The sequence below is a fragment of the Kwoniella newhampshirensis genome, chromosome 7 (genome assembly GCF_039105145.1).
Source record: "Kwoniella newhampshirensis strain CBS 13917 chromosome 7, whole genome shotgun sequence".
Taxonomy (NCBI): Eukaryota; Fungi; Basidiomycota; class Tremellomycetes; order Tremellales; family Cryptococcaceae; genus Kwoniella; species Kwoniella newhampshirensis.
In genome coordinates this window covers 193,908-218,309 of record NC_089961.1, presented here as the reverse complement: position 1 = coordinate 218,309, position 24,402 = coordinate 193,908, and the positions used below count along the sequence as shown (strand labels likewise).

At 50.5% G+C, this 24,402-nt stretch overlaps 9 protein-coding genes across 9 annotated transcripts; 4 read left to right on the top strand and 5 right to left on the bottom strand.

Annotated features, from left to right (window-relative positions):
* Window positions 1-262: 262 nt before the first annotated feature.
* On the top strand, window positions 263-1,564 carry IAR55_003798 (uncharacterized protein; the record flags this gene model as incomplete). The annotated part of the gene is made up of 6 exons (XM_066946904.1): window positions 263-406; window positions 607-671; window positions 735-951; window positions 1,065-1,157; window positions 1,233-1,292; window positions 1,406-1,564. The coding sequence occupies 6 exons, from the start codon at window positions 263-265 to the stop codon at window positions 1,562-1,564; spliced, it is 738 nt and encodes a 245-aa protein (XP_066802283.1).
* An 810-nt stretch (window positions 1,565-2,374) lies between these two features.
* Window positions 2,375-5,880, bottom strand: IAR55_003797 (uncharacterized protein; the record flags this gene model as incomplete). The annotated part of the gene is made up of 12 exons (XM_066946903.1): window positions 2,375-2,626; window positions 2,773-2,856; window positions 2,925-3,029; window positions 3,149-3,291; window positions 3,354-3,542; window positions 3,601-3,657; window positions 3,713-3,814; window positions 3,883-4,030; window positions 4,107-4,381; window positions 4,465-4,566; window positions 4,621-4,745; window positions 4,811-5,880. The coding sequence occupies 12 exons, from the start codon at window positions 5,878-5,880 to the stop codon at window positions 2,375-2,377; spliced, it is 2,652 nt and encodes an 883-aa protein (XP_066802282.1).
* A 268-nt stretch (window positions 5,881-6,148) lies between these two features.
* Window positions 6,149-8,119, top strand: IAR55_003796 (uncharacterized protein; the record flags this gene model as incomplete). The annotated part of the gene is made up of 6 exons (XM_066946902.1): window positions 6,149-6,338; window positions 6,416-6,652; window positions 6,736-6,971; window positions 7,074-7,234; window positions 7,401-7,737; window positions 7,898-8,119. 6 exons carry the CDS (start codon window positions 6,149-6,151, stop codon window positions 8,117-8,119), a joined length of 1,383 nt encoding a protein of 460 aa, XP_066802281.1.
* Window positions 8,120-8,338: 219 nt separating this feature from the next.
* IAR55_003795 (uncharacterized protein) lies at window positions 8,339-12,374 on the bottom strand (the record flags this gene model as incomplete). The annotated part of the gene is made up of 8 exons (XM_066946901.1): window positions 8,339-9,255; window positions 9,309-9,729; window positions 9,784-10,098; window positions 10,154-10,341; window positions 10,397-11,019; window positions 11,077-11,174; window positions 11,242-12,042; window positions 12,108-12,374. 8 exons carry the CDS (start codon window positions 12,372-12,374, stop codon window positions 8,339-8,341), a joined length of 3,630 nt encoding a protein of 1,209 aa, XP_066802280.1.
* Window positions 12,375-16,523: 4,149 nt separating this feature from the next.
* IAR55_003794 (uncharacterized protein) lies at window positions 16,524-17,930 on the bottom strand (the record flags this gene model as incomplete). The annotated part of the gene is made up of 10 exons (XM_066946900.1): window positions 16,524-16,659; window positions 16,718-16,809; window positions 16,878-16,914; window positions 17,000-17,020; window positions 17,077-17,177; window positions 17,276-17,438; window positions 17,490-17,570; window positions 17,661-17,668; window positions 17,726-17,807; window positions 17,884-17,930. 10 exons carry the CDS (start codon window positions 17,928-17,930, stop codon window positions 16,524-16,526), a joined length of 768 nt encoding a protein of 255 aa, XP_066802279.1.
* Window positions 17,931-18,219: 289 nt separating this feature from the next.
* IAR55_003793 (uncharacterized protein) lies at window positions 18,220-19,950 on the bottom strand (the record flags this gene model as incomplete). Its single annotated transcript, XM_066946899.1, has 12 exons — window positions 18,220-18,261; window positions 18,330-18,374; window positions 18,435-18,603; window positions 18,663-18,784; window positions 18,844-18,915; window positions 18,976-19,093; window positions 19,157-19,190; window positions 19,260-19,353; window positions 19,418-19,528; window positions 19,581-19,608; window positions 19,673-19,737; window positions 19,846-19,950. 12 exons carry the CDS (start codon window positions 19,948-19,950, stop codon window positions 18,220-18,222), a joined length of 1,005 nt encoding a protein of 334 aa, XP_066802278.1.
* A 306-nt stretch (window positions 19,951-20,256) lies between these two features.
* On the top strand, window positions 20,257-20,694 carry IAR55_003792 (uncharacterized protein; the record flags this gene model as incomplete). The annotated part of the gene is made up of 1 exon (XM_066946898.1): window positions 20,257-20,694. The coding sequence occupies one exon, from the start codon at window positions 20,257-20,259 to the stop codon at window positions 20,692-20,694; it is 438 nt and encodes a 145-aa protein (XP_066802277.1).
* A 154-nt stretch (window positions 20,695-20,848) lies between these two features.
* Window positions 20,849-22,881, bottom strand: IAR55_003791 (uncharacterized protein; the record flags this gene model as incomplete). The annotated part of the gene is made up of 2 exons (XM_066946897.1): window positions 20,849-21,666; window positions 21,732-22,881. 2 exons carry the CDS (start codon window positions 22,879-22,881, stop codon window positions 20,849-20,851), a joined length of 1,968 nt encoding a protein of 655 aa, XP_066802276.1.
* Window positions 22,882-23,534: 653 nt separating this feature from the next.
* Window positions 23,535-24,376, top strand: IAR55_003790 (uncharacterized protein; the record flags this gene model as incomplete). Its single annotated transcript, XM_066946896.1, has 3 exons — window positions 23,535-23,716; window positions 23,776-24,176; window positions 24,258-24,376. The coding sequence occupies 3 exons, from the start codon at window positions 23,535-23,537 to the stop codon at window positions 24,374-24,376; spliced, it is 702 nt and encodes a 233-aa protein (XP_066802275.1).
* Window positions 24,377-24,402: the final 26 nt, after the last annotated feature.

Here is a 24,402-nt window from a genome sequence, read left to right as displayed (position 1 = left end):
TCGACCCGCGAAATCCCCCCCAACTCCCCGCCACTGCACTCTTCTCCCTCCCTCCGTCCCTTTCCCTTCAACCTCAACTCGATCAAATACAGGACACTCGGATCTTCCTTTCCTTCTCATCGATACACCACCCTTCAGCGATCTTCATCCACGTCTTCAAGTGACAGACCAATCTCCACCCTCTTTTGTTCTCTCCCCCTCTCACTCTGCGATATAACAAAATTGGACCCAAACAAACACGCATAACCGCAGTCTCGCCAAAATGCTCGCATCGGCTCTCACAACGTTCACTTTCGCCCTTCTCGCTTCTCCGTCAGTGTTCGCTCAAGGCGATCTCTCAGCCGCCAACAACCTGACGGATCTGGAAGGGACATGGAGTAGCAATCCGGCGGTGTCGACCGGCGGGGTGAGTGTCGTGTTCTCAGCATTGTTTTGGTCATGACGGCATGATTGTTTGGAAACGACATCCATCACGGAAGAAACAACACAGCATCGTCCATCGCGATGTCTTTTTCTCTGCTTGGATTGCGTCTTGACCATTGCCGCCGGTCAGATTGTGTTGATCCGAACGCCAGTCGCTGATAACGTCTATCGACGCTCTTCTAGGACTTTTGTATTCCTGCCGAAATGAAATTCAACTATCCCGCAAACACCGGTATCTCCTATTCTTTGTGAGTCACCACGACTTGTCCCGTCAGCGCAATGCTGACTCACACCACTCGTCTGCTCAATAGCACCAACGACGGGTTCTTCGAAGAAGCCCAATATCGATACACCGCCAACGCTTCCAACCCGTCCTGTATCACCGCGTTCATCTTATGGCAACATGGGACTTACACTCTGAACGATAACGGATCACTCACCTTGCATCCGTTCGGTCCAGATGGTCGAATTCAAGTACAAGATCCTTGTGCTGCTACCACAAACATCATCACATATTACAATCAGCAGGTGAGTGAGGCCCCCCTTCGTACCCACAGCATTGGAGACAGTTTGGGACCCTGACAAAGGAGGCTGATGAATCTGCGAGAATCGAGCTGACGGAGTCGCATCTTTTTCCACAGACCATGTTCGCCGATTGGGGAATCGTCGTCGACACCACCAGTGGGAACTATCAATTAAATTTGAACCGATTCGATGGTGCCAAGCTGCCATACGTGAGTATCTGCCGTGCGCAGCAAGGTGTGGTCTTGTCTCCTGTTCAGGCCCTAATGCTTGCTCTTCTTAAACAGATGTACCTCACCGCCAAACCACCAAACATGATGCCAACACAGATCCTCACTGGTGTGAACGTGAGTTAAAGTTGATCTTGACCTTTTTTTCACACAGCTTTTCCCGACCCCCCTGCTCTATCTGGTGCTCCTTGATATTTCGTTCCCCATGCTGACCCAACCACTCTCCCCAGGCATCCGGTCAAACCAATACGAGAAAACGTGATCTCACATCATCACCTCTCAACATATTCAAACGATCAGCAGCTGTACCCGTCGCAGGACAGTCCAACATTGCGATGATAGTAGGCGTATTGGGAACAACTGCGATCGGATTGTTATCATTGATCTAAGTGGAAAGATCAAAGAGGAACTCGGCGGGGTTGGCGATGGGCGTGTTTTGTTTTGCACGGGGATCGAGAAAAGGGCAGCCGGACCGTGTATCTAGTAAGCTTGGGACGGGATCGGATTTTCAGAGGCGCGAGGGCAACTTGGACAATCGCATAGTACGAAGCATGAGGAAGGAGGAGTTGAGGGTGATGACCGTTAGACAGACGGAGGAGGGACTGTATCTTGGGAGTACAAACACGCATCAGGGGATAAAGGAGTCGCTTGTCCCCCAAACACATTTTCACGAAAGACCACCGTCATCGAGATTCGAGTTTCGAAACCAAGATTCTATTCAAAACATACACGCACGAATACGATTCACGACAAGGTCATGGTCGTCTTCCTTCATATAGTCCAGTCGGGGTCATGAGGGATCGATCGTCTTTCTGTTCTAGACACATACCACACCATACCAACCGACCGAAAAACGGACGTTCTTCTCCTACCTGATCATTTCATTTGTATACCCCATTTCTTGTCATGTTCGGAATCAATCCCTTCACCCTACTTTCTTGATAGAAGATGAGATGGGACGGTGTTCGTGATTGTATATACCCACAAAACGACATGCATGCACTTTCACGACGACTCCGACAACGATAGGCCAGACACAGACATGCGTTACGTCAGAGTGGGAGGACTTGGTGCAAGTGGCAAAAGGACGAAGTAAGCCGAGTCGTCCTCAGCACTTGCACATACTGAAAGAGAGGATGAAGCAAGTTTCATAGGCTTGGAAGAAGAAGTACATCAGACTATTACAAGTCACACTCCAATTATACCACCGCCGCCGCTATACCATCTCTCCACCGGCCTTCAACCCATTCAACCCTTCCTAACCCACTCGCACCCCCACTTGCCACCCAACCAGCCTTACCCAACCCGCCCCCGTTGTTCCATACGACTTGATGAATCCCCACATGGGGTGACCATGCGCCCGTCTTGAGGAGATGCGAGGGGGGTTCGTTGTGTCCTCTGCGTGAAGAAGCGGCGGGACGACGAGAAGACGCTGCTTCGAGCGATATTGCCTGTATTCGGGTAGACGAAGGGTCAGCTTTGGCGAGAGTGCAGTACGGAATTTGCCGTGGTGGAGGGGACAAATTATGAAGAGTACAGCGATTGGGTGCAGATGAGATAGTGGCTGAAAGACACAGGAAGAGGTACGAAAGCTCACCTCGGGAAGTATATCATCCAGTATCCTATACTCTCCCGTCGTCGCATTGTAGTCCACCTCGTACAATCTCTCTTGCACCAAGGGCTACATAGATGTGTCGTCAGCGAATGCCTCACCCGCACAGGTCCAGCATCGTGCTCATGCCCACGTACCATCTTTCGATTTCTGTAAAATCCTGTATGGTAATTTCCAAGAATCACGGCACCGTCCGTACCGCCCGAGACGAGCATGGTGTGATAGTCTGAGGTGGCGACGCCCTACAAGATAGACAACGACAACGTATCAGAAACCTCTTGTCACTTTATCAAGGAATCCCAAGCAGCTGACCTGGTCACCGGACATCGTTCGACCTCGGCACAAAAGTTGGAAGACTTACCCAAACTTGACCACGATGACTTGATAGATGATGTCCTCTCCCTTGTCCTGACTTCCTGACTTTGATAGCTGTGACGACGAAATCTGTATCGACCGTTATCGGGCTCGCCATCTGTTGAGCCCATCCGACTGTCATGCAAGGCACTATTGATGGATCGATAAACATGTCAATCCTCGAAACGGGTTACAAGATGGACGAGGCGTACCTCGCGAATGGCTCAGCTCTACTGGATATAAAGGATCTCGCAGATCCAGCAATATGCAAGAGCCATCATGCGTCCCCGTAACAAGGTATATCGGTTCGCTGCCCAGTTGGTCATCAGAAGGCGGTGTTCGACCGGCTGCGATGGATCGGATGGCAGTCCCGGAGATAGTGGTGTATATAGATGGGAGCACTGGAACGCAAGATAATCAGGCTGTTGCAAGATGGAAGCGGGGATTGCATAGACATACAAGTCGTCGAGTCTCCAGACGCAAGCGCATCGAAGATGTCCCACACAGCGACGTGTCCTGCACAGTGTGTCAATTCTTCGGTTCGAATCACCACCAACGATATTGAGCTTACCATTAGACAATCCCGCTGCTATTCTCGTGCCGGTCAACCAGTCAAAGCACATACAAGAGGCATCCGGCACCTCTAGTCGGAGCAGCGGCTCATCGAGACGAACTGGCGTTGCAAGGACTCAGGTTGGTGGCTACTTCACATCAGACGTATGGTGTGCAATAGGTGCTTACGATAGATAGGTGGACTCGGAAGCTCTTGCTTGACGAAGCGGGGATGAGGTACAGGATAGAAAGAGATCGTGCCGTCCAGTTGAACTGCGACTAATATGCCTAGCTTCGGTACGGGTGTATCTTTACGACCTAGCGTCGACAGATCATACTGGGGGGAGAGCCTAGGTCATCATTTGCGTCTGAAATAATTGGCGAGGCGACGATATAGTCTGCGGTTCACTCACATCATCCCACACTCCTAATGGCATCCACCTGATTTCCATCACAGGTCCTCCCTGAACACATAATACTAATTCACACGTCATACCTCCTGTCTCTGTTCCCGTAAACCCAGCGCCGTTCATCACATCGTCCCCATCAACAGCAACGGAGAAGCCAGGGCGCAATGACCATATTTGAATCGATCCATGGGATGTGCGGGGCCATTTCTCGTACATTGCTGGACGGGTGTCGATGTGTGGAAGGGTGGACACGGCGAGATATTGCGAGTCGCCGAATTCTGAGCAGACGCCGCAAGGATCAGCGATGTATGATGCTAAGCTGTAAGGCACCGCCGATCAGACGAAGTGTATAAGACCTCACCAGCAGCTCTGGAAGCAGGATACGGACACCAATCCATTCCCCATATAGGTCCTCCTGCGAAAAAGGTGTGACCGATACGAGGATTTATCGAGTTTGTCTCGGCTTGTCGGAGATGTCAGCAAAATCTTGTGTTACAGCAAGGGGAAGAAATCTCACCGAATGATTTCGAATCGAACATCTCGAAGTTCACGGGTACCTGTTGATCGTGAGGACCGACATAGCAAGTTGTCCAAGGGTCACCATGCTGATTGATGGGTGTTGGGAGATACAATTCTGCTTCCCTATCAACAACTCACTGTCAGATGCAATTGCGCACTCTCTATCTTCCGAGGTGAGGAATACTCACTCTTCGTTCAAGAGCATCATGTCTTCCACTTTGTAAGTCCCTATATCACCCAGACCCAACCTCACATCCTCTTTCATCAACCAGTCTTCCCTCTTCCCACTCGCGACGGCACTGCTTCCCTCAGCATCATCGCCCCCTGCACCCAAATACATTTCCGGCCACCATCCCTCACCTCTCCAGAGTTCCCAGGGATGTCCAACTGTCAATCGTGAGTGACTAGACCAACCATCTTTCTTCCTTTTATCTTTCCGTTCCAATGGTCCCACATTCCTATTCGCACTTTCGTCAACCCATTCAACCTCCTGAGCCGGTGACCTTCCTCTGGCATCAGGCGTTGGAGTCTGTAGTAGTCGTGTTGAGAATGGAGTGGGATGACCGGGCGGGAAGGCATCGGTTCCGTGTAACCTGGTTTGATCCTTTCCCCTATCATTATGCCTCTCTTTATCCGTCCTTGTCGCGACGGGATTCTGGAAAGTCATGTTGAGTGTCGATTGACGGATCGCTTCTCGATAAGCCAGATCAAGGAGATAGATCTCTGACTGACCATGAGTCGGTTGAGATGCTGAGGATAGAGGAAAAGGTATCGAGGTTGAACGAGTTATCGTTTGAGTGGGACGTTTTTGTCGCTGGTTTACTAGAGCCTTTCTACTCGGTCCAGCCATTGCCATACCCATACCCATATCGATATCGAAATCCATTCCAGGCGTATGAGTCATACTCATACTTCTCAACGCCGGATCGATATTCTCCTCGTCATCATCTTCGACCTCATCATATATCAAATCGTCTTCGTCATTCGGAGAGTCGACCGTGGGTAAGGCTCGGCCTTTCCCTCTATCTGGACTAGTGCTATCCGGTCGAAATTCGCTCGATGCTCCAGAAGAGAAGCTCGTATCTCCCTTATCTTCGTCATCGTCGTTATCAGAACCAGAGTCTTCCCCAGAACCAGAACCGGACGCAGCTCCGGTTCCCGATCCTGCTTGACCTTCGTCACCAGAGGACAGATCTTCGAGACCTTGTGCGACATCCGTGTATGATGCTCGGGACTTGCGCTCGCGCAGCGACACCATAGCGGGGGGTCGTGCAAGGTACAGAGACGAGTGGACAAGAAGAGAAGAAGTTGACGCAACAACAATGTTGATAGCTTCTTTGTTGTTGATGTTTTCGAGTTGTGCATAAAAAGCAGAGGCCCCGCATTTCTCTCGGTTTCAGCAGGGTTTCTCGATATTCCGATTCAAGATCGACGTCAACCGTCAGTCACTCCATTCATTCCTCAGTCATCCAGCTGCCTTGGACTCGAAACGATCCGGTCAACACTACAGGAAACGCCTCCTCAGCATGCCTCCCCGTATGCCTCTCGCTTTTGCGAGATCGAAAGTCGTCTTTCCACATCGACATCATCTGGTCCGACCGTTCTCTTCGCCATCTGGACCGAGCTCTCCTTCGTCCAAAATTGTAGCTGCCCCGTTCCGGATCCGACCTGAGGATGCGCTGACTCGTATGCATATCAATGCCTTGTTAGCGACTGGTAAGTCTTAAGGCACCCCTGTCAAGGGATCCTCTGTCCATAAGGACTGAACGCTGATCCAGCCGCTACTTGGACAGCTGCCATGCCCAACCTCATCCACGCCCTCCTGCTTCGTCTCTTCGGCACGTCCATAAATCCACTGGCGAAAGAACTGGGGCTCGGGACAAGTCTCACGATGAAAGATATGAAGGCGGTGCTGTATCCGATATGGAGGGTCGACACCATAATCAAGGGGGAGGTCAATTTACAAGGGGTTGAGGGCAAGGTCATACGCCCTACGATGTGGATCAGTACGAGGGAGGGATATGTTCCTGGTAGGTATAGCGGCTACTTCCCCTCTGCACGGATGTACATCCGAAATGTCTGACTGACATTGAGACATCTCATGTCATTTCAGGCAACCCCTTCGCGCCTCTGTCATACCTCTCTTTCGCTGTACCACCGCTACCTGACGATTTACCGACCTATGACCCATCTTCGGATCTGACGCAGTTAGGCGAAGGGTTTGACGTTGTCCCTGTGCCCTTCACCGTGTCACCACTTGGCCTGGCGAAGAGGATAAGGAATATGGTCGGAGGTAGGAAGAATTGGGAAAATGTTACACTGGATCAAACAAAGTTCGAAGACAAATTGGTATGTACCGAAAGTCAATAATGCTTATACGGACCGATCCACCTTCGAGCCGCCTTCGAATTTCACTCGTGAGGATCCACTGACGCTCCTTTCTTTGTACAGCTGGCATGCTATCCTATCATGTTCCCAATATATATCGCCGAATTCGAGCATGACATGGGAGACGAAGGGAAGAGATCGTTCAACGTGATCATGGACGCGCACGATGACAATATCAAGAATTGCCGAGTGAGCTGGCCTCCTCCCCCGCAACTTGTCGAGAAGTGAGTGCTGCCGCTTCCCCGAGTCCCGCGGCTTCTCGTACCGCCATCTGTGTCATGTATAATGGTCCTTCGCACTGTCGACGGACTTTGTGATGTCGTGGTCGAGGGAGACGCAATCCTCCCCACCCTGCTAGTTCATACGATGCTGACATCGCGCGACTGCCAGCGGCCGCTTCGACAAAAACTACTACGTCAATCCCGCCCCTTTTTTACCCATGGCTAATCTCCTTCTCTACCCCTCCGTACCCCCGCATACTATCTCCGGCCCCAACACCGCCAAGTTGGTAGAGACATATCGAGAATGGATGTCACCCGCTCCTTATCCGGACGACATCACCACAATCCCACCTTCGCCCATGGTCGGTGTGCAATTAGACGAAGAGATCGAGGGTGTGGATTGGGACGATTTGAGGATTCAAAGTTGGAGCGGGAAGGAGAGGGAGGAGAATGGGGATTGGATAGAGCTGAGTTTGAAGACACAGAAGGGTGTAGAGACGCTGGAGGTGAGTGAGGCCGTCTTTGGTCTACCAAGATCTGTAATTGCCAAAGAACAAAAGCCCGAGCAGGCGCTTCGGGTCTAGGCAAACAACGACCCCTGAGTTCATCGCTTTAGATCAGCATTGGGACACTGAGCTGACTCATCCACTCTGACCGATCACATAGACAATGTCATATTTCTCCGCCAAAGCTCCTCATCCCGAAGAACTGAAAGGTCTAGTCATCTCCACCGCCGGCTCACGACCGAAATTCGAGCGGAAGTCGCTCGTCGACATGGAGAAACAGTTGGAGGTGGACGTGAAGAGGATGAAAGAGGAGTTGGACGAGAGCAAGCCTGGTTGGTTGAGGGAATTCGAGAAGATCGAAGGGAAAGAGAAGAAGCAATGATGCGGCTCGGCGTACAAGACCTCGCGGATCGTCAAGCGTCCTCGTCCTCTTCTCTCTTCTGCGGGAGGATGGGGGAGGAGCTTGAGAGGTTAGAGCAGCGATGTGTCAGGAGCGGCGTCAAGCCGTATGGCAGACGTAACAATAACACCCAATGTTTGATACATACATCGTACACTCTCAGGCATGGTATCGCTTTCTCTAATTCCTCCAACAGCTATCTCATCGGATCTGCAATCCTTCCGCTCCTCCATCAGTCTCCTTCCCCTTGCCCTTGCCTTTCCCCTTGTCCGCCTTCCCAATCCCGAAACTTTGGAATTCTCTTTGTACCCTCTCATAATGCCTCATCTCGTCTTGACTCACACTCGGGACCAGCTTTTTTAACGCCTCTTCGAAGTCCTCTTTACCCACCCTCACCTCAACTTCCTCTTTCTTCGCCATCTTACTCAAATACCACTGAGGTGTCAACTCCCCTACCCACGTCTTCTGAACCTCGTCCTGACCCTCTACTGCCCGCTGATTGAGTCCTTGGATCTTCGCGCCGACATGAGAAGCCAATCTCGTCATGGCTCCCAACATCGCATCCGCACACAAGGCGTACAGATCCGCACCTGTATAATTGAATGGGCACATCTCGGCAATCTCCTGCAAATCCAATTCTTGCGACAGATTGAATTTCCTCGTGAGAGCCTGAAGGATACTGAGTTGAGCTGGATGTGTATTCGGAACCGACAGATAGAGCATCTTGTCGAACCGGCCAGGTCTCAGAAGAGCAGGATCGAGCAAGTCCGGTCGATTTGTCGCTCCTAGCACGAAGACACCACCTCCAGTACCGTCGGAAGACGACATGCCATCAAGCTCAGCGAGGAGCTGCGAGACTATCCGATCCATCACACCTCCTGAATCACCCTGATTCCCTCTCTTGGGCGCAATCGAATCAAGCTCGTCCATGAATATGACGCAAGGCGCTGCGTCCCTGGCTCGTTCGAAGATTCGTCGTACGTTGGCTTCGGATTCACCGATGTACATATTAAGCAGCTCGGGTCCTTTCACCGACAGGAAATTGAGGGAACACGATGTAGCCACAGCTTTGGCCAATAAAGTTTTACCGGTTCCCGGAGGTCCATATAATAGGATACCTAGAATCGCAGTTCGTCAGCACGATTGAAGTCCAGCTTCAAATAGGACCCACCAGATCGCTTCTTGAGTCCTTCCCCAAACAACTCAGGATGTTCTAGCGGAAGCTGGATCGTGTCCAGTATATCATCCTTGACACTGATAAGACCACCAACGTCGTCCCACAATACGTTAGGGATCTTGGGCGCACCGATACTATCCGAATAAGCAGCTCTAGCTTCGGCCAGAGCGAGCGAGAAGTCCGCAGAAGTGATTGCCACACCCGCCAGCAGGACTTCCCGCGTAGAACGGCGTGCCGAGGCGGACGTGGCACGTTTCAGAGCCAGGTCGTGAGCGCGATGGATGAGGGCCACGATATCGCCCGCATGCAGCGCAGCAGTCTGTCGAGCTATGGACTTGAGTTCCACATCTGGAGCTACGGCGATATCCGACCGCGCGTGCTGAACAATGTGAAGTCTTTCGACTTCATTTGGCGCCTTTTATTTTGATCAGCAAGAAGTCGGGGGTGATGCCAAGGCAAAGTGACTGACCTTGAGCTCGACCTCCTGCTTGAAACAACCTCCCACTTCTGTCGGCACAGCATCGGTGTCCGCAGTAGTACCCAAAATGACCACAGGCCAACCTCCTTCGGTTGAAGCTCTCTTGGCATCATCCATAAGTTTTTGTAGCACTTTCACAATAGGTGGCGACCTGCCCAAGACAGTTGATTCTGTTTTTTTAGCCAGGGCTTCAACATGATGTAAGACAAGCAGTGAAGGGGCGCATGTGCGAGCTTTGTCTAAACGCGCCAGAAAGGTGCCCGTAGTGACCGCAGGCGTATCACCGACAACGTCATAGCATTCGACCTGCAGGAATCGATCAGCTGGGCTACACAGAGTCACATGGAGTACTCTCACTCACGTCGACAATGCTGAAACCCAGCTCGTTTGCTACGAAATGCAGTAAAGATCGCTTGCCAGACCCTCTAGCTCCTTTGATCAGTATCGATAGCTGCGCAGCATACGCCATGGAAGACTGGTAGAGGCAGGACCCAAGTAGGTCTCGGAGTCTGGTAGAAGCAGCGACAGAGAATGGAGGCGGCGGCGGTGCTGCAACGCGCCACACATCAGCTTGTGATGTGATTCTGCGAGAGGTCTGACGTACAGATCTTATGCCAAAATAGGTCCCCGTCCTTGTTTGGTACTCTCTCCTTCTCCAGGCCCATCCAAACCATCTTAGTGTTACCGTCAGCCACCCAACAGCCCAGCTCGCCCGCTCTGGCTTTGGCAGACACAGATGATCGGAAATCCTCCTGTATAGGTACCAGTGGATCGTAGGATAATGCCGTGACCGTGAAATATACCGCGGCGGAGGGCGATCGCCGCTCTCTCTGTCGTGTGAACTGCGCATCATCACCGTCGTCACTATCGAAATCACTTGACTCGAGGTGACCAACTTCGCGTTCTTCTTCGGTCAACGGCTTGTCGAGCCAAACAGGAACGGAGAGGATATCGCCTCTTCTAACAAGTCTCATAGCTTCCTCTCCCTCCTTCCCTTTCCGCCTAGCGAATAGCTTCTTCTGGCCCAGTAACCAGGAACGCTCATATCGCTTGTCAACTCCTTCAGCCGTCGCGATTCTCGCTAGCGTCATAGTCCTAGCCAATGGTACTGTGGGAGGTCGGGCTCCAAACGGGATAGCTTCAACAGCGATCTGGGGCCAAGTTGGGGATTTAGAGGAGAGCAGTGAGCGGTACAGTGCGGGTGGTAGCAGGATGGGATCTGCGGGTCTACTCGGAAGCGGCTCAACGTCAGCTAGTGCACAAACTGGAGACAGGGGCACTCACAGCTCATCGTCGGGCTCATCCAGCCGTTCCCAAGCAAGGGCCTTGACGAGACGACCGTTCCCCGCTCCCTCCGAAGGATCTAACCTCTTGAGAAATACCTGACAGATGAATGTATTTTGCAATTAGCTAGATGCTCGAAATGGCAATTTGAACGAAGAGACTTACCCAATCACCCTCGAAGATACCTGCTCTACCCAGTCCACCTACGCCCAGCCAGCAGACGTCTTCCTGAACTTCTTGCTCTGCCCCGCCCTTAGCGCGTACCGGGGTGAATCTCACTCCTCTGTCGTTCTCGCTTTCATCCACAATCTGAGGATCTGCTGTATAGGTAGCAGGCGGAGAGACAGGGGCCATACCGCCAGGTCTCGGAGTCGAAGACCCTGATGTAGTTGTAGAGACGGAATGAGCCATTTCGTCGTCTACCTCCGCTGTGCCGCTGAGATGGTCCGGCTTCGAGAGCGATAACGCCAAGGACGATGACAGAAAGGCATCCGGATCGAAGTCTGTGAGTGTCAAATAGCTGCTTTGACTGCGATTGTCTTCGACGATAAAGTCAGAGGGGATATGATACGGAGTATCGGAGATGATGACTCGTGTGTTGGACGAGAGTAGACCTTGTTGGACCGGCTCGACCATCAGGATTCTATATCTTTGCGGATGTGAGGGAAGAGTTAGGAATGAGCCTTCTCGTATTATGGGCGGTGATGTATGACCGTGTCGAGTACCATTGGTAGCACCATTCGGTGAATTTCCGTACCGGCTGTCGACTCGATAGAACGCTGAGAAGTCGATTTGGTGTGAAGAAGGCGATAGCGGGCCCGGAGAGGAATCGAGCACAGGTTGCAGAACCACTGAGGAGAGTGTAAGAGGCCGGTGAGGGTGGAGAACGACAGCAAGTGGAGTCGCCGTGAAAGCAGGTATTAACGAAGGATGAACGAATAATTGTGGCTCGCTGGGGTCTTCCATCTGATTCGAATAAGAAGGCGTTTGAAATCAGCTTGCGTACTTTGATGACATGACACAGTCCGCACCTTCTCCTTCAACTCATCCACCCAGACTACTAGACTCTTCATCTTCCCCTTCCCTTTGCACAGTCTTCTATCTTCAGGCCACTCCACAGCTAGAGAAGCCATTGCTCCATCCAATGCCTCCATACTGAGCTCCTCTTTCAGTCTCCCCCACAAGGCGGGGTTGGCTCGAGCTATCTCATGCTCGAATGTATTTGAGGAGGAAGTCGAAGTCCATAGCGGGCGGACCTCGGCACGGAGCGATGGTTGAGCGGAGTAGAGGACTGGCATAATACTCCTCGCTGGGACGACTGGGGAGCAACTTCTCGCGACGGATACCCAGTATTCCAGTATGCTTGCAACGATGAGCGACCAAGAGATGTCGAGGAGACACATAACATATGTATTTGCTGCAATGTACCGGGTAGACAGGCCACCGTTCCCAACCGTAAATCGTCGATTGCTCCGGTTTAGCCGGGATTCTGCTCCCGGAAGAGAAGACCAGAAACCATCCACTTTTGGTTTGTCTTCTCTACATTGCTTCCCAGCTTTTTTCATTGGTGTTCTTCTACAGAAGCCCATTGACAGACACATCAGGTTTCCAAGTGATTTGATGGTTAAGTTTCATTGTGGTGGAAGCCGCTACCGAGCCAGAAAGGTGTCTGCTTCCTCTTGTGGTGGGAAAACACTTATATCCAGCCAATCTTGACTTGTCTTGACATGTCACAAGAACAGTACACTTCCAATGTTGAGCTCCACCCAATCTGCTGTGCCTGCTTCTGACTCAACTCACCCATGTTATTGTCTCCATGATATTCACTGTTTTGGCATGTGCAGGAGTGAAGCGACAACTCATTCAAGATGTGATCAATGTGTGAGTTCTGTGGACTGTGCCTATGTGAGACCCTTTTTCTCATCAGAACACTCATCTGCAGCGATATGGGAACCATAGAGGGGCAGATGAGGCTACAAATAGTGATTTGGCCTACTATGACCAGCAAAAAGCACAAGGTGCTACAAAATTCAGACGTCTCAACAAATTAGAAACACAGTGTCAGTGCAGAACACGACATGTGTTCCGTCAGTGTCAATCTGGTGTCAGGAAGAACACTTGTGGAGGACGCTGCTCAAATTGTGTCAGTCCTTTGTCTTGTTCTCTGTCAATTCTGCTATCACAAAGCTCTGTTGTGTTCCTGCATCCAGAAATAGTATTCACAGCTTTGTTTCAGCCCACCCTTTGAAAGTTCTGCCAGATATATCAGAGCCAGAAATGATTGTTCAGTGCTGACACCTTTCAAAATGACCCCAGTCTAGTAACAAACATCGAAAAGCTGATAAACGCAGCAGAGTTGTGCAACTTGCTCACAGAATTGAAGAGAGGAACACTGACAGATTAAACAGTCTTGAAGATCATGCTAGTATCAGTGTTGGGAGCCCCATCATCACTGGTGTCAGACCAAATATACCACCAGTTGAATCCAGAGTCTCTGTCACATTTGATTGTCAATGTGCAAGTTATTACCATGGCTTTGAGACTTGCAGAGTTCAAGTTGCAGAATCAACCAGATGTGATCTTTGTGTAAGTGCAGAGTAGCAAACTAGGATGGTATGCATCAATTGCTGATATTTGCTCTTTGGAGGTAGTCTCAGGGAAAGCACAGAGAAGCTGAAGAGTCATGTGATGCAGATCTGGCATATTATCACCACCAGATATCTCTAGGTGCAAAACTGTACCCACCTTTTCGTGGACACAGCAATACTCAATGTACATGTACAGAAAGTCACTGCTTTGAACAATGCCAAGTTGAGTTGGGCCCAACTAAATTTCGGAGAAGTATCTGCCATCGATGTGTAAGTCTGATTCGGAAACCATCTGTTTGTGTCACTCTGTGCAAGGGCATGCAGCAGCTGTGTGATGCAGAGTCTAGCTGCAATCAATCCTCATTAAAGGAAGCTGATCTAAGTCAACCTCTGACAGTCTATCAATGACCACTTTAACGCAGATAAGAGGAGTCCAGCTCAGAGACTTTATTACAGAGTCATGGTGTCATGACGGCCATTCCGCCACGACCACGAATAAGCCATTATTACGTAAACCCTCTTGATATCTTCGACTTCTTCGATATCTTCGAGCAACTCGATATACTCGCCGAAGACCGAGCTAAAGGGCGCTGCAGGTGAACGATAGAAACAGGAGGAAGTTGATCGATGTTCTACGCATCCTGGCGGATGGGTCAGTGGAGATATATATGTACATGGTCTTAGTTCTCGTTGTTCTAGTCTTTCTCTAGCGATTTCTCGATTGAAAGTCATACCTAGTACCTTGCTCATCGTTCAACGATATCACTGTGGTACCTCAGTCTATCTAGAACTGCTACGAGCCCTTCTAGATATCCGCGTCGAGTTCCTCGCCATCCTCGCTATCCTCGTTATCCTTGTTATCCTCGTTATCGTCGTTTCCTCATAGTATACTGTCTCGTTGTGTGATAGGGCTTATTGACTGAGGCCACATTGACCATCGTGACACATGGCCCCAAGGCCGGAAGGGGAATTGGTCTATGAGCAATGAGGCAAACACTACTAAAAGGCACAAAGCATCCCCTGTTCAAACTCACAGAGAACCTACAATTTTGACATCACCAGACTACTTGTGCTTGGATACTTCAGAAAGAGATGTATCCATTACTGATACATACAAGGAGGATAGTCAAGATGCACACCTCAGGCAAGCATTGCTTACATTCCTCCAACAAGAATCCTTCACAAACACCTTGAATGGACAAACAGACTACCAAATAGACACTGATGACATCCCTCCGCCTGCAAGCACTGTTCTGGATCCTGTCAATGCCCAGCTTGACTATTGAGAGGAGATGACAGCTGTCATGATGACCATTCCGCCACGACCACAAATAAGCCATCATTATGTAACTGTCACGATCATATACCAGTAAGGCCAACTCCCAACAAAGTTCCCAGGAGTTTGACAAACAATTGAACAAAACGACATTCATTGGAGAAAGAACCGAAATGTTGGCAAACTTATCAACCCTATTCACCACATACGGTAAATACACAAATTGTTCAGCCACTCGAGGTTTCTTTCTACATCTGGCCAAAATGTCGCTGCACATGCAAGGTTTGGCGAACTTGTGAGAAGAAAGGGATATATACATGAACGTAGTAGAAAGAGAAAGGAGTTCCCCGTTGATTCTAGATTTTTGTCCTATTGTAGTACCTTTGAGTATTATCATTTTGGATAACCTTGATACATCGACCAACACTTACTTGGCTGTTCTCGGCAGAGACCCCTCAACTTAGAACACGATTTAGCCCAAGTCTCACCAACATCGCATATCTTGTCCCAAGTCGGGAGCACATCAACGATAGTAGGCTTTTCATTGTTTGTCTTGTAAGCTGGACGACGGATATCCCCGTTGGTTGGTGTAGCCTCGTGACAGTAACCCCTCTCGATATCTTTGACATCTTCGAGCACAACTCGATATACTCGCCAAAGCCCGAGCCAAAGGGCATTACAGGTGAACAATAGAAACAGGAGGAAGTTGATTGATGTTCTACGCATTATGGTGGACGGGTTAGTGCAGATATATATACATTGTCCCAGTTCTCGATGTTCTAGTCTTTCCCCAGCAATCTCTCAATTGAAAGTCATACCTAGTACCTGTCACGATGGTCAATGTGGCCTCCGTCAATGAGCCCTATCACACGACGAGACAGCACTGTATGGGGGTAATGAGGATAACGAGGATAACGAGGATAACAAGGATAACAAGGATGACGAGAATAACGAGGATGACGAGGATAACGAGGATAACGAGGATAACGAGGATAACGAGGATAACGAGGATAACGAGGATAACGAGGATAACGAGGATAACGAGGATAACGAGGATAACAAAGATAACGACAAACTTGACGCAGATATCTAGAAGGGCTTGTAGCAATACAGCATCTGAATGAGCTTTACACCTCGTCCTCACACAGATATCTCAAAGTGAAGATCTCAGGTTGATGATGGGCACCATGGCTGCTTCCATGTGGTGTTTGACAAGCTCAAAGCGTTGAGGAGTGGTCATTTTCTCCACAATTACCTGGGTACAAATATTGAAGGCACAATATCCATCACACCCGCCGATGAACAGGACGCATAGAGCTGAAGAAATTCGCCATTGTCATAATCCGTCAGACTGTCATAGAAAAACTGTGGAATGTCCCATGTATTGACATTTAGAGCAGTTGGCCTTAGACTCATAACAAGTCGTGCAGAGGCAGATGAGCACCCACAGCTGTGGAGCATCTGTGATTCCTGTAGCGGGGAATAACCGCTTGCCTCGATACCATACATTGATGCAGTGTATGGTTGTTCCGACCATAACCGATCAGTGACAGCTCTTGACTGATGCCACCGATTCACACGCATCACACGCCGTGCATGGCATCCCAAAGCTGTTTGACCTCTGGGGTGTCCTCCGTCAACCCCGTCGCACCTTCCACAGCGATTGCTTCATTGACATGCGCCAGGCTTTTGGATCCGCACAACGGCGTGATATTCCATCTGACCGGGATCATGTTAGCAAGAGATACTCTCAGGATGGAAGTATGACGATACGTACAATTGACAGAGTTTGTAGACGGTCTGTTCTGGCGTGAGCGAATACTTGTTGGCAAGGTCTGTCAGGCCGACCCGGACAGCGTCCAGAATGACCTGTTGATCGATGCCTCTTAGCGGTCATGGTACGGCTACGCACAAACATGCTCTCGAAATTCACTCACTGGTACCGAATGCCGTTCTCCAAACATATATTGTACACTACACGTCCAGGTCAATCTCAACCAAACATAATGCTTCATGACCCAGAGCCGAATGAACCCGGTTGTATGAAACGCCAACTCACCGCTCCAATCCCAGCCGTTTCCTTCATACCACCTATTCTGGACCACACCGACTCTCACTTTCGCCTGGCCGACCAACCAAGTGAGTAGCTTCGGATCATAGCAGTTGGATACTCCCAATTTTCGGACCTTGCCTTCGGAAACGAAGTCTTCAAGTGTACGATAGGCTTGGAGGGTTTGCTAAAGGGATGAGATCAGCGCGTGTTGACATAGATGAACCTTTTGCAAGCTCATGTCTGACGACCATGAAGAGCAGCTGGAAACAGGGCTAGACTCACATCTCGAGTCGGCAGAGGAGAATGTAGAACCACAGAGTCGATATACTCGACGCCCAGATTCTTCAAGGAAGTAGCGAAAGATTGCTTGACCTGCTCGGGGATAGGCGCTTTCGGATCATACGGTAATGGCTGAGATCGATCTTGACCGTCTATACTGGTGAATCTGAACGCAGAAGATTAGTCGACACTACTCGGAATCGAATATCAGACGCACTTGGTTTGAATATACAACTCTTCTCTCTTGACTACTCCTTGGCCGATAAGAGTCGATATCGCCTTCCCAACGAAATCCTCTCTGATTGCGTTTTATGCCAATCAGATAAAGCCTGACGTAACAGACGAGAAGCTCGGTAACATCGTCACGACGACGGAGAAGTGGACATACCGATAATGCTGCGTGGTAAGACATGGTCAACTTCGAGACCGACCGCGTCACCTAGACTGACTCACTTTCGGTTGACATGCAGTATCAATACCTCTGAAACCAGCTTTGACAGCCTGAACCACCAGCTCGGCAGTCCTTTCCTTCTTCCTACGGACAGTCGATCAGGTAAAGTCGACATGTATCCTCCCTTCTCGATAGCTGCGCCGATGTCCATAAGACTCACCATGCGGTGCCGTACATGATCTTGGGCATGGATAGTTGCGGTGTCATTATCGATAGACTCTTTCTGAACATGAACAGCACACTTTCCAGATGGTCAGGATATGTTCGCTGTTTGAGCTCTGCTTGTGCAGATATGTCACCCTTGGATCCGTCTGATCGACACGAACGGAGACTTAATGGACTTGCTCGGTGGAGGTTTCCAACGTCATCCAAGCTGCATCAAATGGACCCAGTCGTTTCTATTCCTTCGGCGCATGCACATCAATGGTGTTGCAATCGCCCTGGCATCCGAGCAATGCTAGATACATGCAATCATGATTGGGACCTTCGCTACTATCTACCAATGCCGCCTTGATTTCTTCTGCGCGCTGTATGTTCTCTGTTTAGAGGCTATAGGTCAGCATCAACTCACTTGACCGGCGGACCGCCGGTACTGGCACAACTTACGAATGCAGCGACAGCGAAAGCAACGAAAGCCAATGCACCGATGATCTAGGCAAGGCAAGCAATCAATACCGACATCTAACTTTACAGCCAAGGACCGCCACTCACTTTGAGGATGAACAAGAACCAGCTGGCTGCACCACCTCCAGATGATTTGGCCACCTTTCGACCCTTCCCGCTTTTCCCTTGAAGCTTGGTATCGACTCCTAATGGCGCTTGCGCTTGATCTCGGAACTCGGGCTTGAGGGTTGTGGAAAACGTGTTCACAGAGATGATACTGCCAAAAGCATCGAAAATCAGCAGAGCGGCCGCTGAGATGGATCACCCTTCACACACTCATGGTTGTCTGACACATCACCAGTCGCAGAGCTGAATCCGATATAAGGACTTTCAGGCAAGTCGACCTCCGTCTCAAAACATGTGATCCACTCGTTGATCTTTTTGGTTTGGAGTTTGAGCTGAACCAAGTTGAGATATGTCAATGCTGCCCACCAAGCATTGAGATAGCATAGCTCACCTGCAGCACCTTTCCCTTGACGTGCGTTAATCTGGCTTTTGTAGGCACATCTCCTTGTCTTCTGAAGTTCTCCTATAATGTCCGGAAGCAGTCAGCTTGCTCACCAAATTCGTCATGGCCCGCAAAGCTCACTGAACACCCAGCCAGCTCATGAGCCTCGTTGTCGCGATCATGATCATAAGCCGTCTTCCCATCCCCCACCATCGCGCTGACACGAGGCCATTGATAAGAATGTCGGGTGTTGGCGTAACTGAATACAGAGACGAGCTTATCAGTGTTACACTGCTATAAACAGTGAAGACGTGCCACTCACGTATCGAAGAAGATACCCAGGCCGTTGAAGTAGTCTAGCAGTGTTCCGCTGGGTCATCAGATGTGGTCGAACACCGAGAGAAGGACGTTTCAATACCACTCACCAACACTGCCAAAAACTGGTCCTTGCTTTGCTCTATCTTTCGAGATCCAAATAGCGAACCCATCTCCGTAAAGGTTATGTGCTTTGCCGTCGACCTGTCCAGTCACAGCACCTTTCAGCTCCGCTCATCAGCTTCTGTCGGTGCGAAGAGCGACTGACCTTGAACTCCACATCGATCTGCCAATTCGGCACACTCAAAGGCATCCGTGACCATAACCATCCTTGCTGGGAAGGTTTATCTTGTGTAAGGCGGACATGCTTGTTCGTGTTCTTCGAGTGGGTGTCAGCCACAACGAACAAAACCATGTACCATTTAGCTCACTATGATCGCATCGCCTCCAAAGTCCCACCTGTACGATGGTCATCAGCTCGGGTCTCGCTCAGACCGCAATAAAGGATCTCATAGCCGCTCACCATCTGTTCTGAAGATCGCTATCGACATATGGAGCGGCAAGAGAATGTGTTCGTAGGGGTACTGTCTGTGACAGTCATCGATCATCAGCCGTCGTCAAGCGGGACTCCTCACTCGTAGGGACAACTCTGAGAAGTTTATACTTAGGAAGACAGGCTGGCGCGGGACAACACACCTTCTCGATCATACCCTTCACGGAATCTTCGCCGACCTCTTCGGCGACTGCCAGCGCGACGAACAATGAGAGGAGTACAGACAAGTTCGTTATTGATCGTAACATGGTGGCGAGAGGGAGCGAGCTGAGGGCAGGCGAGCTAGCTGTGTCAATGAAAGAGAACAGAGATTGTAATAGAGTGTGGAAGAGTGACTTTTGACTTTCTTTGTTGTCGCGTCACTCAGCATCTCAAGAAGTGGGGTACTGTATCACGTGACTGTCTAACCTGGCTCGCAACATTCATCTTCCTCAAACATCATCCTCTATCCTGCTGACGACAACGATCAATGATCCAATGATCAACGGCCAACCACGACTGACACAGCAGCTCAGCACGACACGACCTGGCTCAACAGATTGAACTGGATCACCATGTCCGGCAAAATGATAGAAATAACGTACAACCTCTTTCCCCCATCATCAACAACTCAGCCAACAGCCGGCCCATCATCTCAACCTGTCCCTTCCTCCTCCACACTCACATTTCCAGTAGTATCATCTCCCCAATCATCCCACGACAGCACAAGTGTGACGTCTCCAACATCACAGTACTACGCTAGCGCCTCTCCAGCTCTCCTCAAAGCCCAAACATCGCTGAACGAAGTCTTGACGTATTGGAAAGACGCGGTGGGAGATGCAGAAAAGTTGAAAGAGGATTCGGGCAAGGTGGGCCATGGGAAGGGAAGAGCTACGATGATGTCTCTGGCTGTGAATGGAGAGTTCAAAGCGGCAGCTGAAGCAGGGGTGAAAGCTGTGATCGGGGGTGGTGAAGAGAGTTCAGAAGACGAAGACGACGAGAGCGATTGGTAAGTCCGCGGAGAGGTGGTCGTGACCAGCCCAGATCAACAGTCAGCTAACTGATGAGCAAGACTACCAGACCAAACTGTTTCACTTGCATATTAGATACTACGCCATGTATATGTATCCTTCAACTCCCACATCCTTATCTGACCGATGAGCCTGCTCATTTCCGACGATCTCTCAATCGGTCAGCCCACTTCGATGCCCCGGCGGCACCGCCTGCGTTCACACCGGTAATACTTCCTGCACCAACTCTATTCGTTCGCAACCCATTCCGGCCGGATCCAGTCGTAATCGGACCAGAACCAGCTGCACCGCTTTGAAATCTCCCCGCCGGTGGTCGCGCAAGTTTTCCTTCGGGTATTGTTGGTCTTTCCCTCGGATGCGTGATGGGAAGATATACCGAATCAGTCCGAGCCGCCGTGGTGTCAGTCTGCACTGGTTTTGTCGGCTGTGGATCAACGATTGGATGGGAAAGCCAATCTGCTTGGAAGGGATTCCAAGCGGCTTTCGGCTGAGAGGGTATCATTACTGCAGTCTGCTGGTTCTGCGCAGACGGAAACTGAGCATTGTCCGATGCGCCTGACGTCTTCTTGAGATTCGATCGAAGGGGTCTACTATCACTGTGCTTGGGCTGACTTGGCTCCCGAAGCGGAGCAGGGGGTGCTGGACGTGCGCCGGATCTACTCCCATCTTCGAGCAGATAAGAGAGTTCGACGCTTAAAGAATCGTCTGTAGCTTTCTTTTCGGGACGGGAAGGTCGCGCTGTCGCAGAAGTGGCATGTACAGGTGGGTACAGCTGGCGTCTGTTTCCGTCGTTACGAGGAGGGTTCTGATGTCCTGCGGCGTGATCACGAGCTCTGGAATTGTGCGCTGATTTCCTTGCGGGAGGCATGACAGGTATTGACGGACGATAACTATTGCTGGATTGAGAGGGAAAGCCTGTGGACGATCTCTTGACAGGCGGGATGAGCAGTCGGCCTAAGGATCAGGCCGTCGATCTGTCAGCTAACTGCTTCTCAGCTATACTGATTGATGCTACTGACCATTGTCTGAGCTCGCCTGTTTTCGTTCTGTTTCCTTCTCGTATGCTCTCAAATCATCCAGCTCCTTGTTCGCCTCTGTCACCTTTTCTCTCCTCTTCCTTTCCAACACTTCTTCTTCTTCCAGCTGCTTTTGTAACTTGACCTTCGCTTCCACGTACTTGAGTCTCACTGCCGCATTCTTCATGGACGTGTAGGTTGAAAAGACGCTATCCCGGAACGTATCCCTTTTACGACGTTTGGTGGCGACAACTGGAGGAGATGGATGAGTTGAGGAAGCGGTGAGTTGTCGCGTAGGTCGACCCCTGGGTGGCTGTGGACTTGGAGAGCGTGATATCTCAAGTCTGCTTCTGCCTCTGTGTCTCTCTCCACCTCGATCACGATCGTATCTGTCCCTTCTTCTATCTCGTTCTCGCCTTCTAGGAAGATAGGTCTCATCCGAATAATCCGTCCCGCTATCACTATCATATTCCCCTCCTCTACGTCCTCCTCTCCTCGAATGGCCAAACCTATCCCTGTCTCTGTCTCTCCGCCTGCCTCGTCTCCTACCTCTCCTCCTTCGCGTTCTCGAAGGTCGTATGGTCCCACCATCCGAGATCGAATCATCACTCTCACCCCATTCGCTCTCACTTTCCAGATCCGACTCATCACTATCACCTCTTTTCCACCCATTCCCACCGCCTCTTCCTCTTCCACCTTTCCTGCCTGCACTAGGGACACCCGCAATCCTGTCCAGCAATTCTTTCTGTTTCTCATCCTCCTCGCGTTTCTTCTCCTTCTCTTTCATCTCGTTCATTTTCTTATCCTTACTCTTCTTCTTCTTCCGACGATGCCTCCACCATAACCAGATCCCCACAACCAGCGCCAAGACCGAACCAAGTATGAGAGCGAGGAGCTGCCACCACGATAAATGGGTCGTGGCGACTGCTTCAGCGAGGATGGAAGTACTCTGACTGTCGTCGTTGGTGGAGGAGGAAGGAATGGTTGGTACTAGGGAAGTGTGAGAGGGCGTCAGAGTGAGAGAGGTCGTGATCACCACTCCTGCTCGAGGTGGGTATTGAGGATTGGCTGAGATTTTGTACGATCCTCGTGTAGTATGCGGACCGGCTGGAGATATTCTTGACGTGACGAGAGGTGGCCTGAGCGGTGCCATCGATCAGGCATCATGCGTTGCTTTACTGATAGTTCTGTAGTGCAAATCCATGGTCCATTGAATCATATCAAGATCTTGCCTAGACCTGTTGTAGATGAATCGGGCTGAGAGCCTACTGAGAAGCGGGATTAGTAAATTTGGATCGACTATCGACAGAGGGCTTTGTTTCTTGAAACCAATGCAGCACACTCGGTGTTAAGGTGCATGCCAACCATGCCCTGAGGATCGTCTGCCAAAGCACTCTTCGTCCAGATCTACAATTGCGCACCGGGTGGCGCATCAGCATGCCTTGATAGGGCGAAACAACGACTAGGGCCGAGCGGGGCAACGTGGTGAAAGGATACGTCGAGGAACATCCTTTGTCCGACCTATAAAGGAGAACAGGGTGATTCATTTGTAGTTTTCGACAGAGACCGACCCCGACGAACTTCTGTACGATGTCTTCTGACTTGTTGTTGACGTCCTCTGGGATCGACTCTGTCGGTCGCATATCGCGACTGGCATAGTTCAGCTCCGACCCCGACGGACGATCCTACGTTTCGTCAAACCGAGACCAAGGGTGATTCCCGTCTCCAAACCCACCGTTGGAGCCTCCGCACACGATATTTCTACCGCTAGGATATAGCTACAGTATACCAGACAGAACGTCCAAGATGACCACCCATGTTCATACCAAGACCAAATCGACGTCTTCCCCCTTCCAAACGACATTATACCTATCCAATCTCCCTCCAACTGTCCGGATACCACATCTCGAGCTCATTCTCACTCATCCGCCACCACTGCGACATGCTCGGAGGAAGGAGGCGGCCACGAGAGAGAGCGGTATCGCCATGTGTGTGATTCTCTTCGTGGTCCATCGAAGGTTGGACATCAGGCTGATTGTGTCGACAGGGTACAGATATATACCATCGCTCGAAAGAGTCATGAGGCCCGCTCGCTTGCTGCGCTGAGAGGCTCCTTCCGCAAAGTCCTGTGTATCCCGTCAGCTCCCGACGAAGGGATACTGAAGACCCAGACTGGGACCACGAGAGGTAAATGGACGATCCTGAGTGATCACACGAGAGAAGTGGCAGAAGAGGTGGATCGCCTCGCACACAATCAAGTGAATGCTCTGGGTATCAGAGATGCCGGTCTAGCCAACGCTCGTCGCCTGAGTAGCGAGTCACATGCTGACTCTGCGCGTGCAGTGGAGTCAGAGGATCCAGACCAGAGAGATAGAATTGAGATAGGCTTCAATGTCAGGGAGATTGAAGACACAGTGGCACATATCCATTTCTGCTGTGAATACCATCGTGAGTCTGTCCTTGATTGATACCCCTCATTACTCCAACCGATGCTCATATTGCCTCTTTCTGACGTCGGTCTTCGCATAGTCTGTCGAGCAAAATCGATTTTCAGCTGTCTAACGATTGACGGGAGGAACATCCAAGTCAGGACGAAACGGTTCAATCCTGGTCCATTGCGTAGACTATGGAAGAAGAGATCACAGTGACGACCGAGAGTATTAGCATTGGCGAA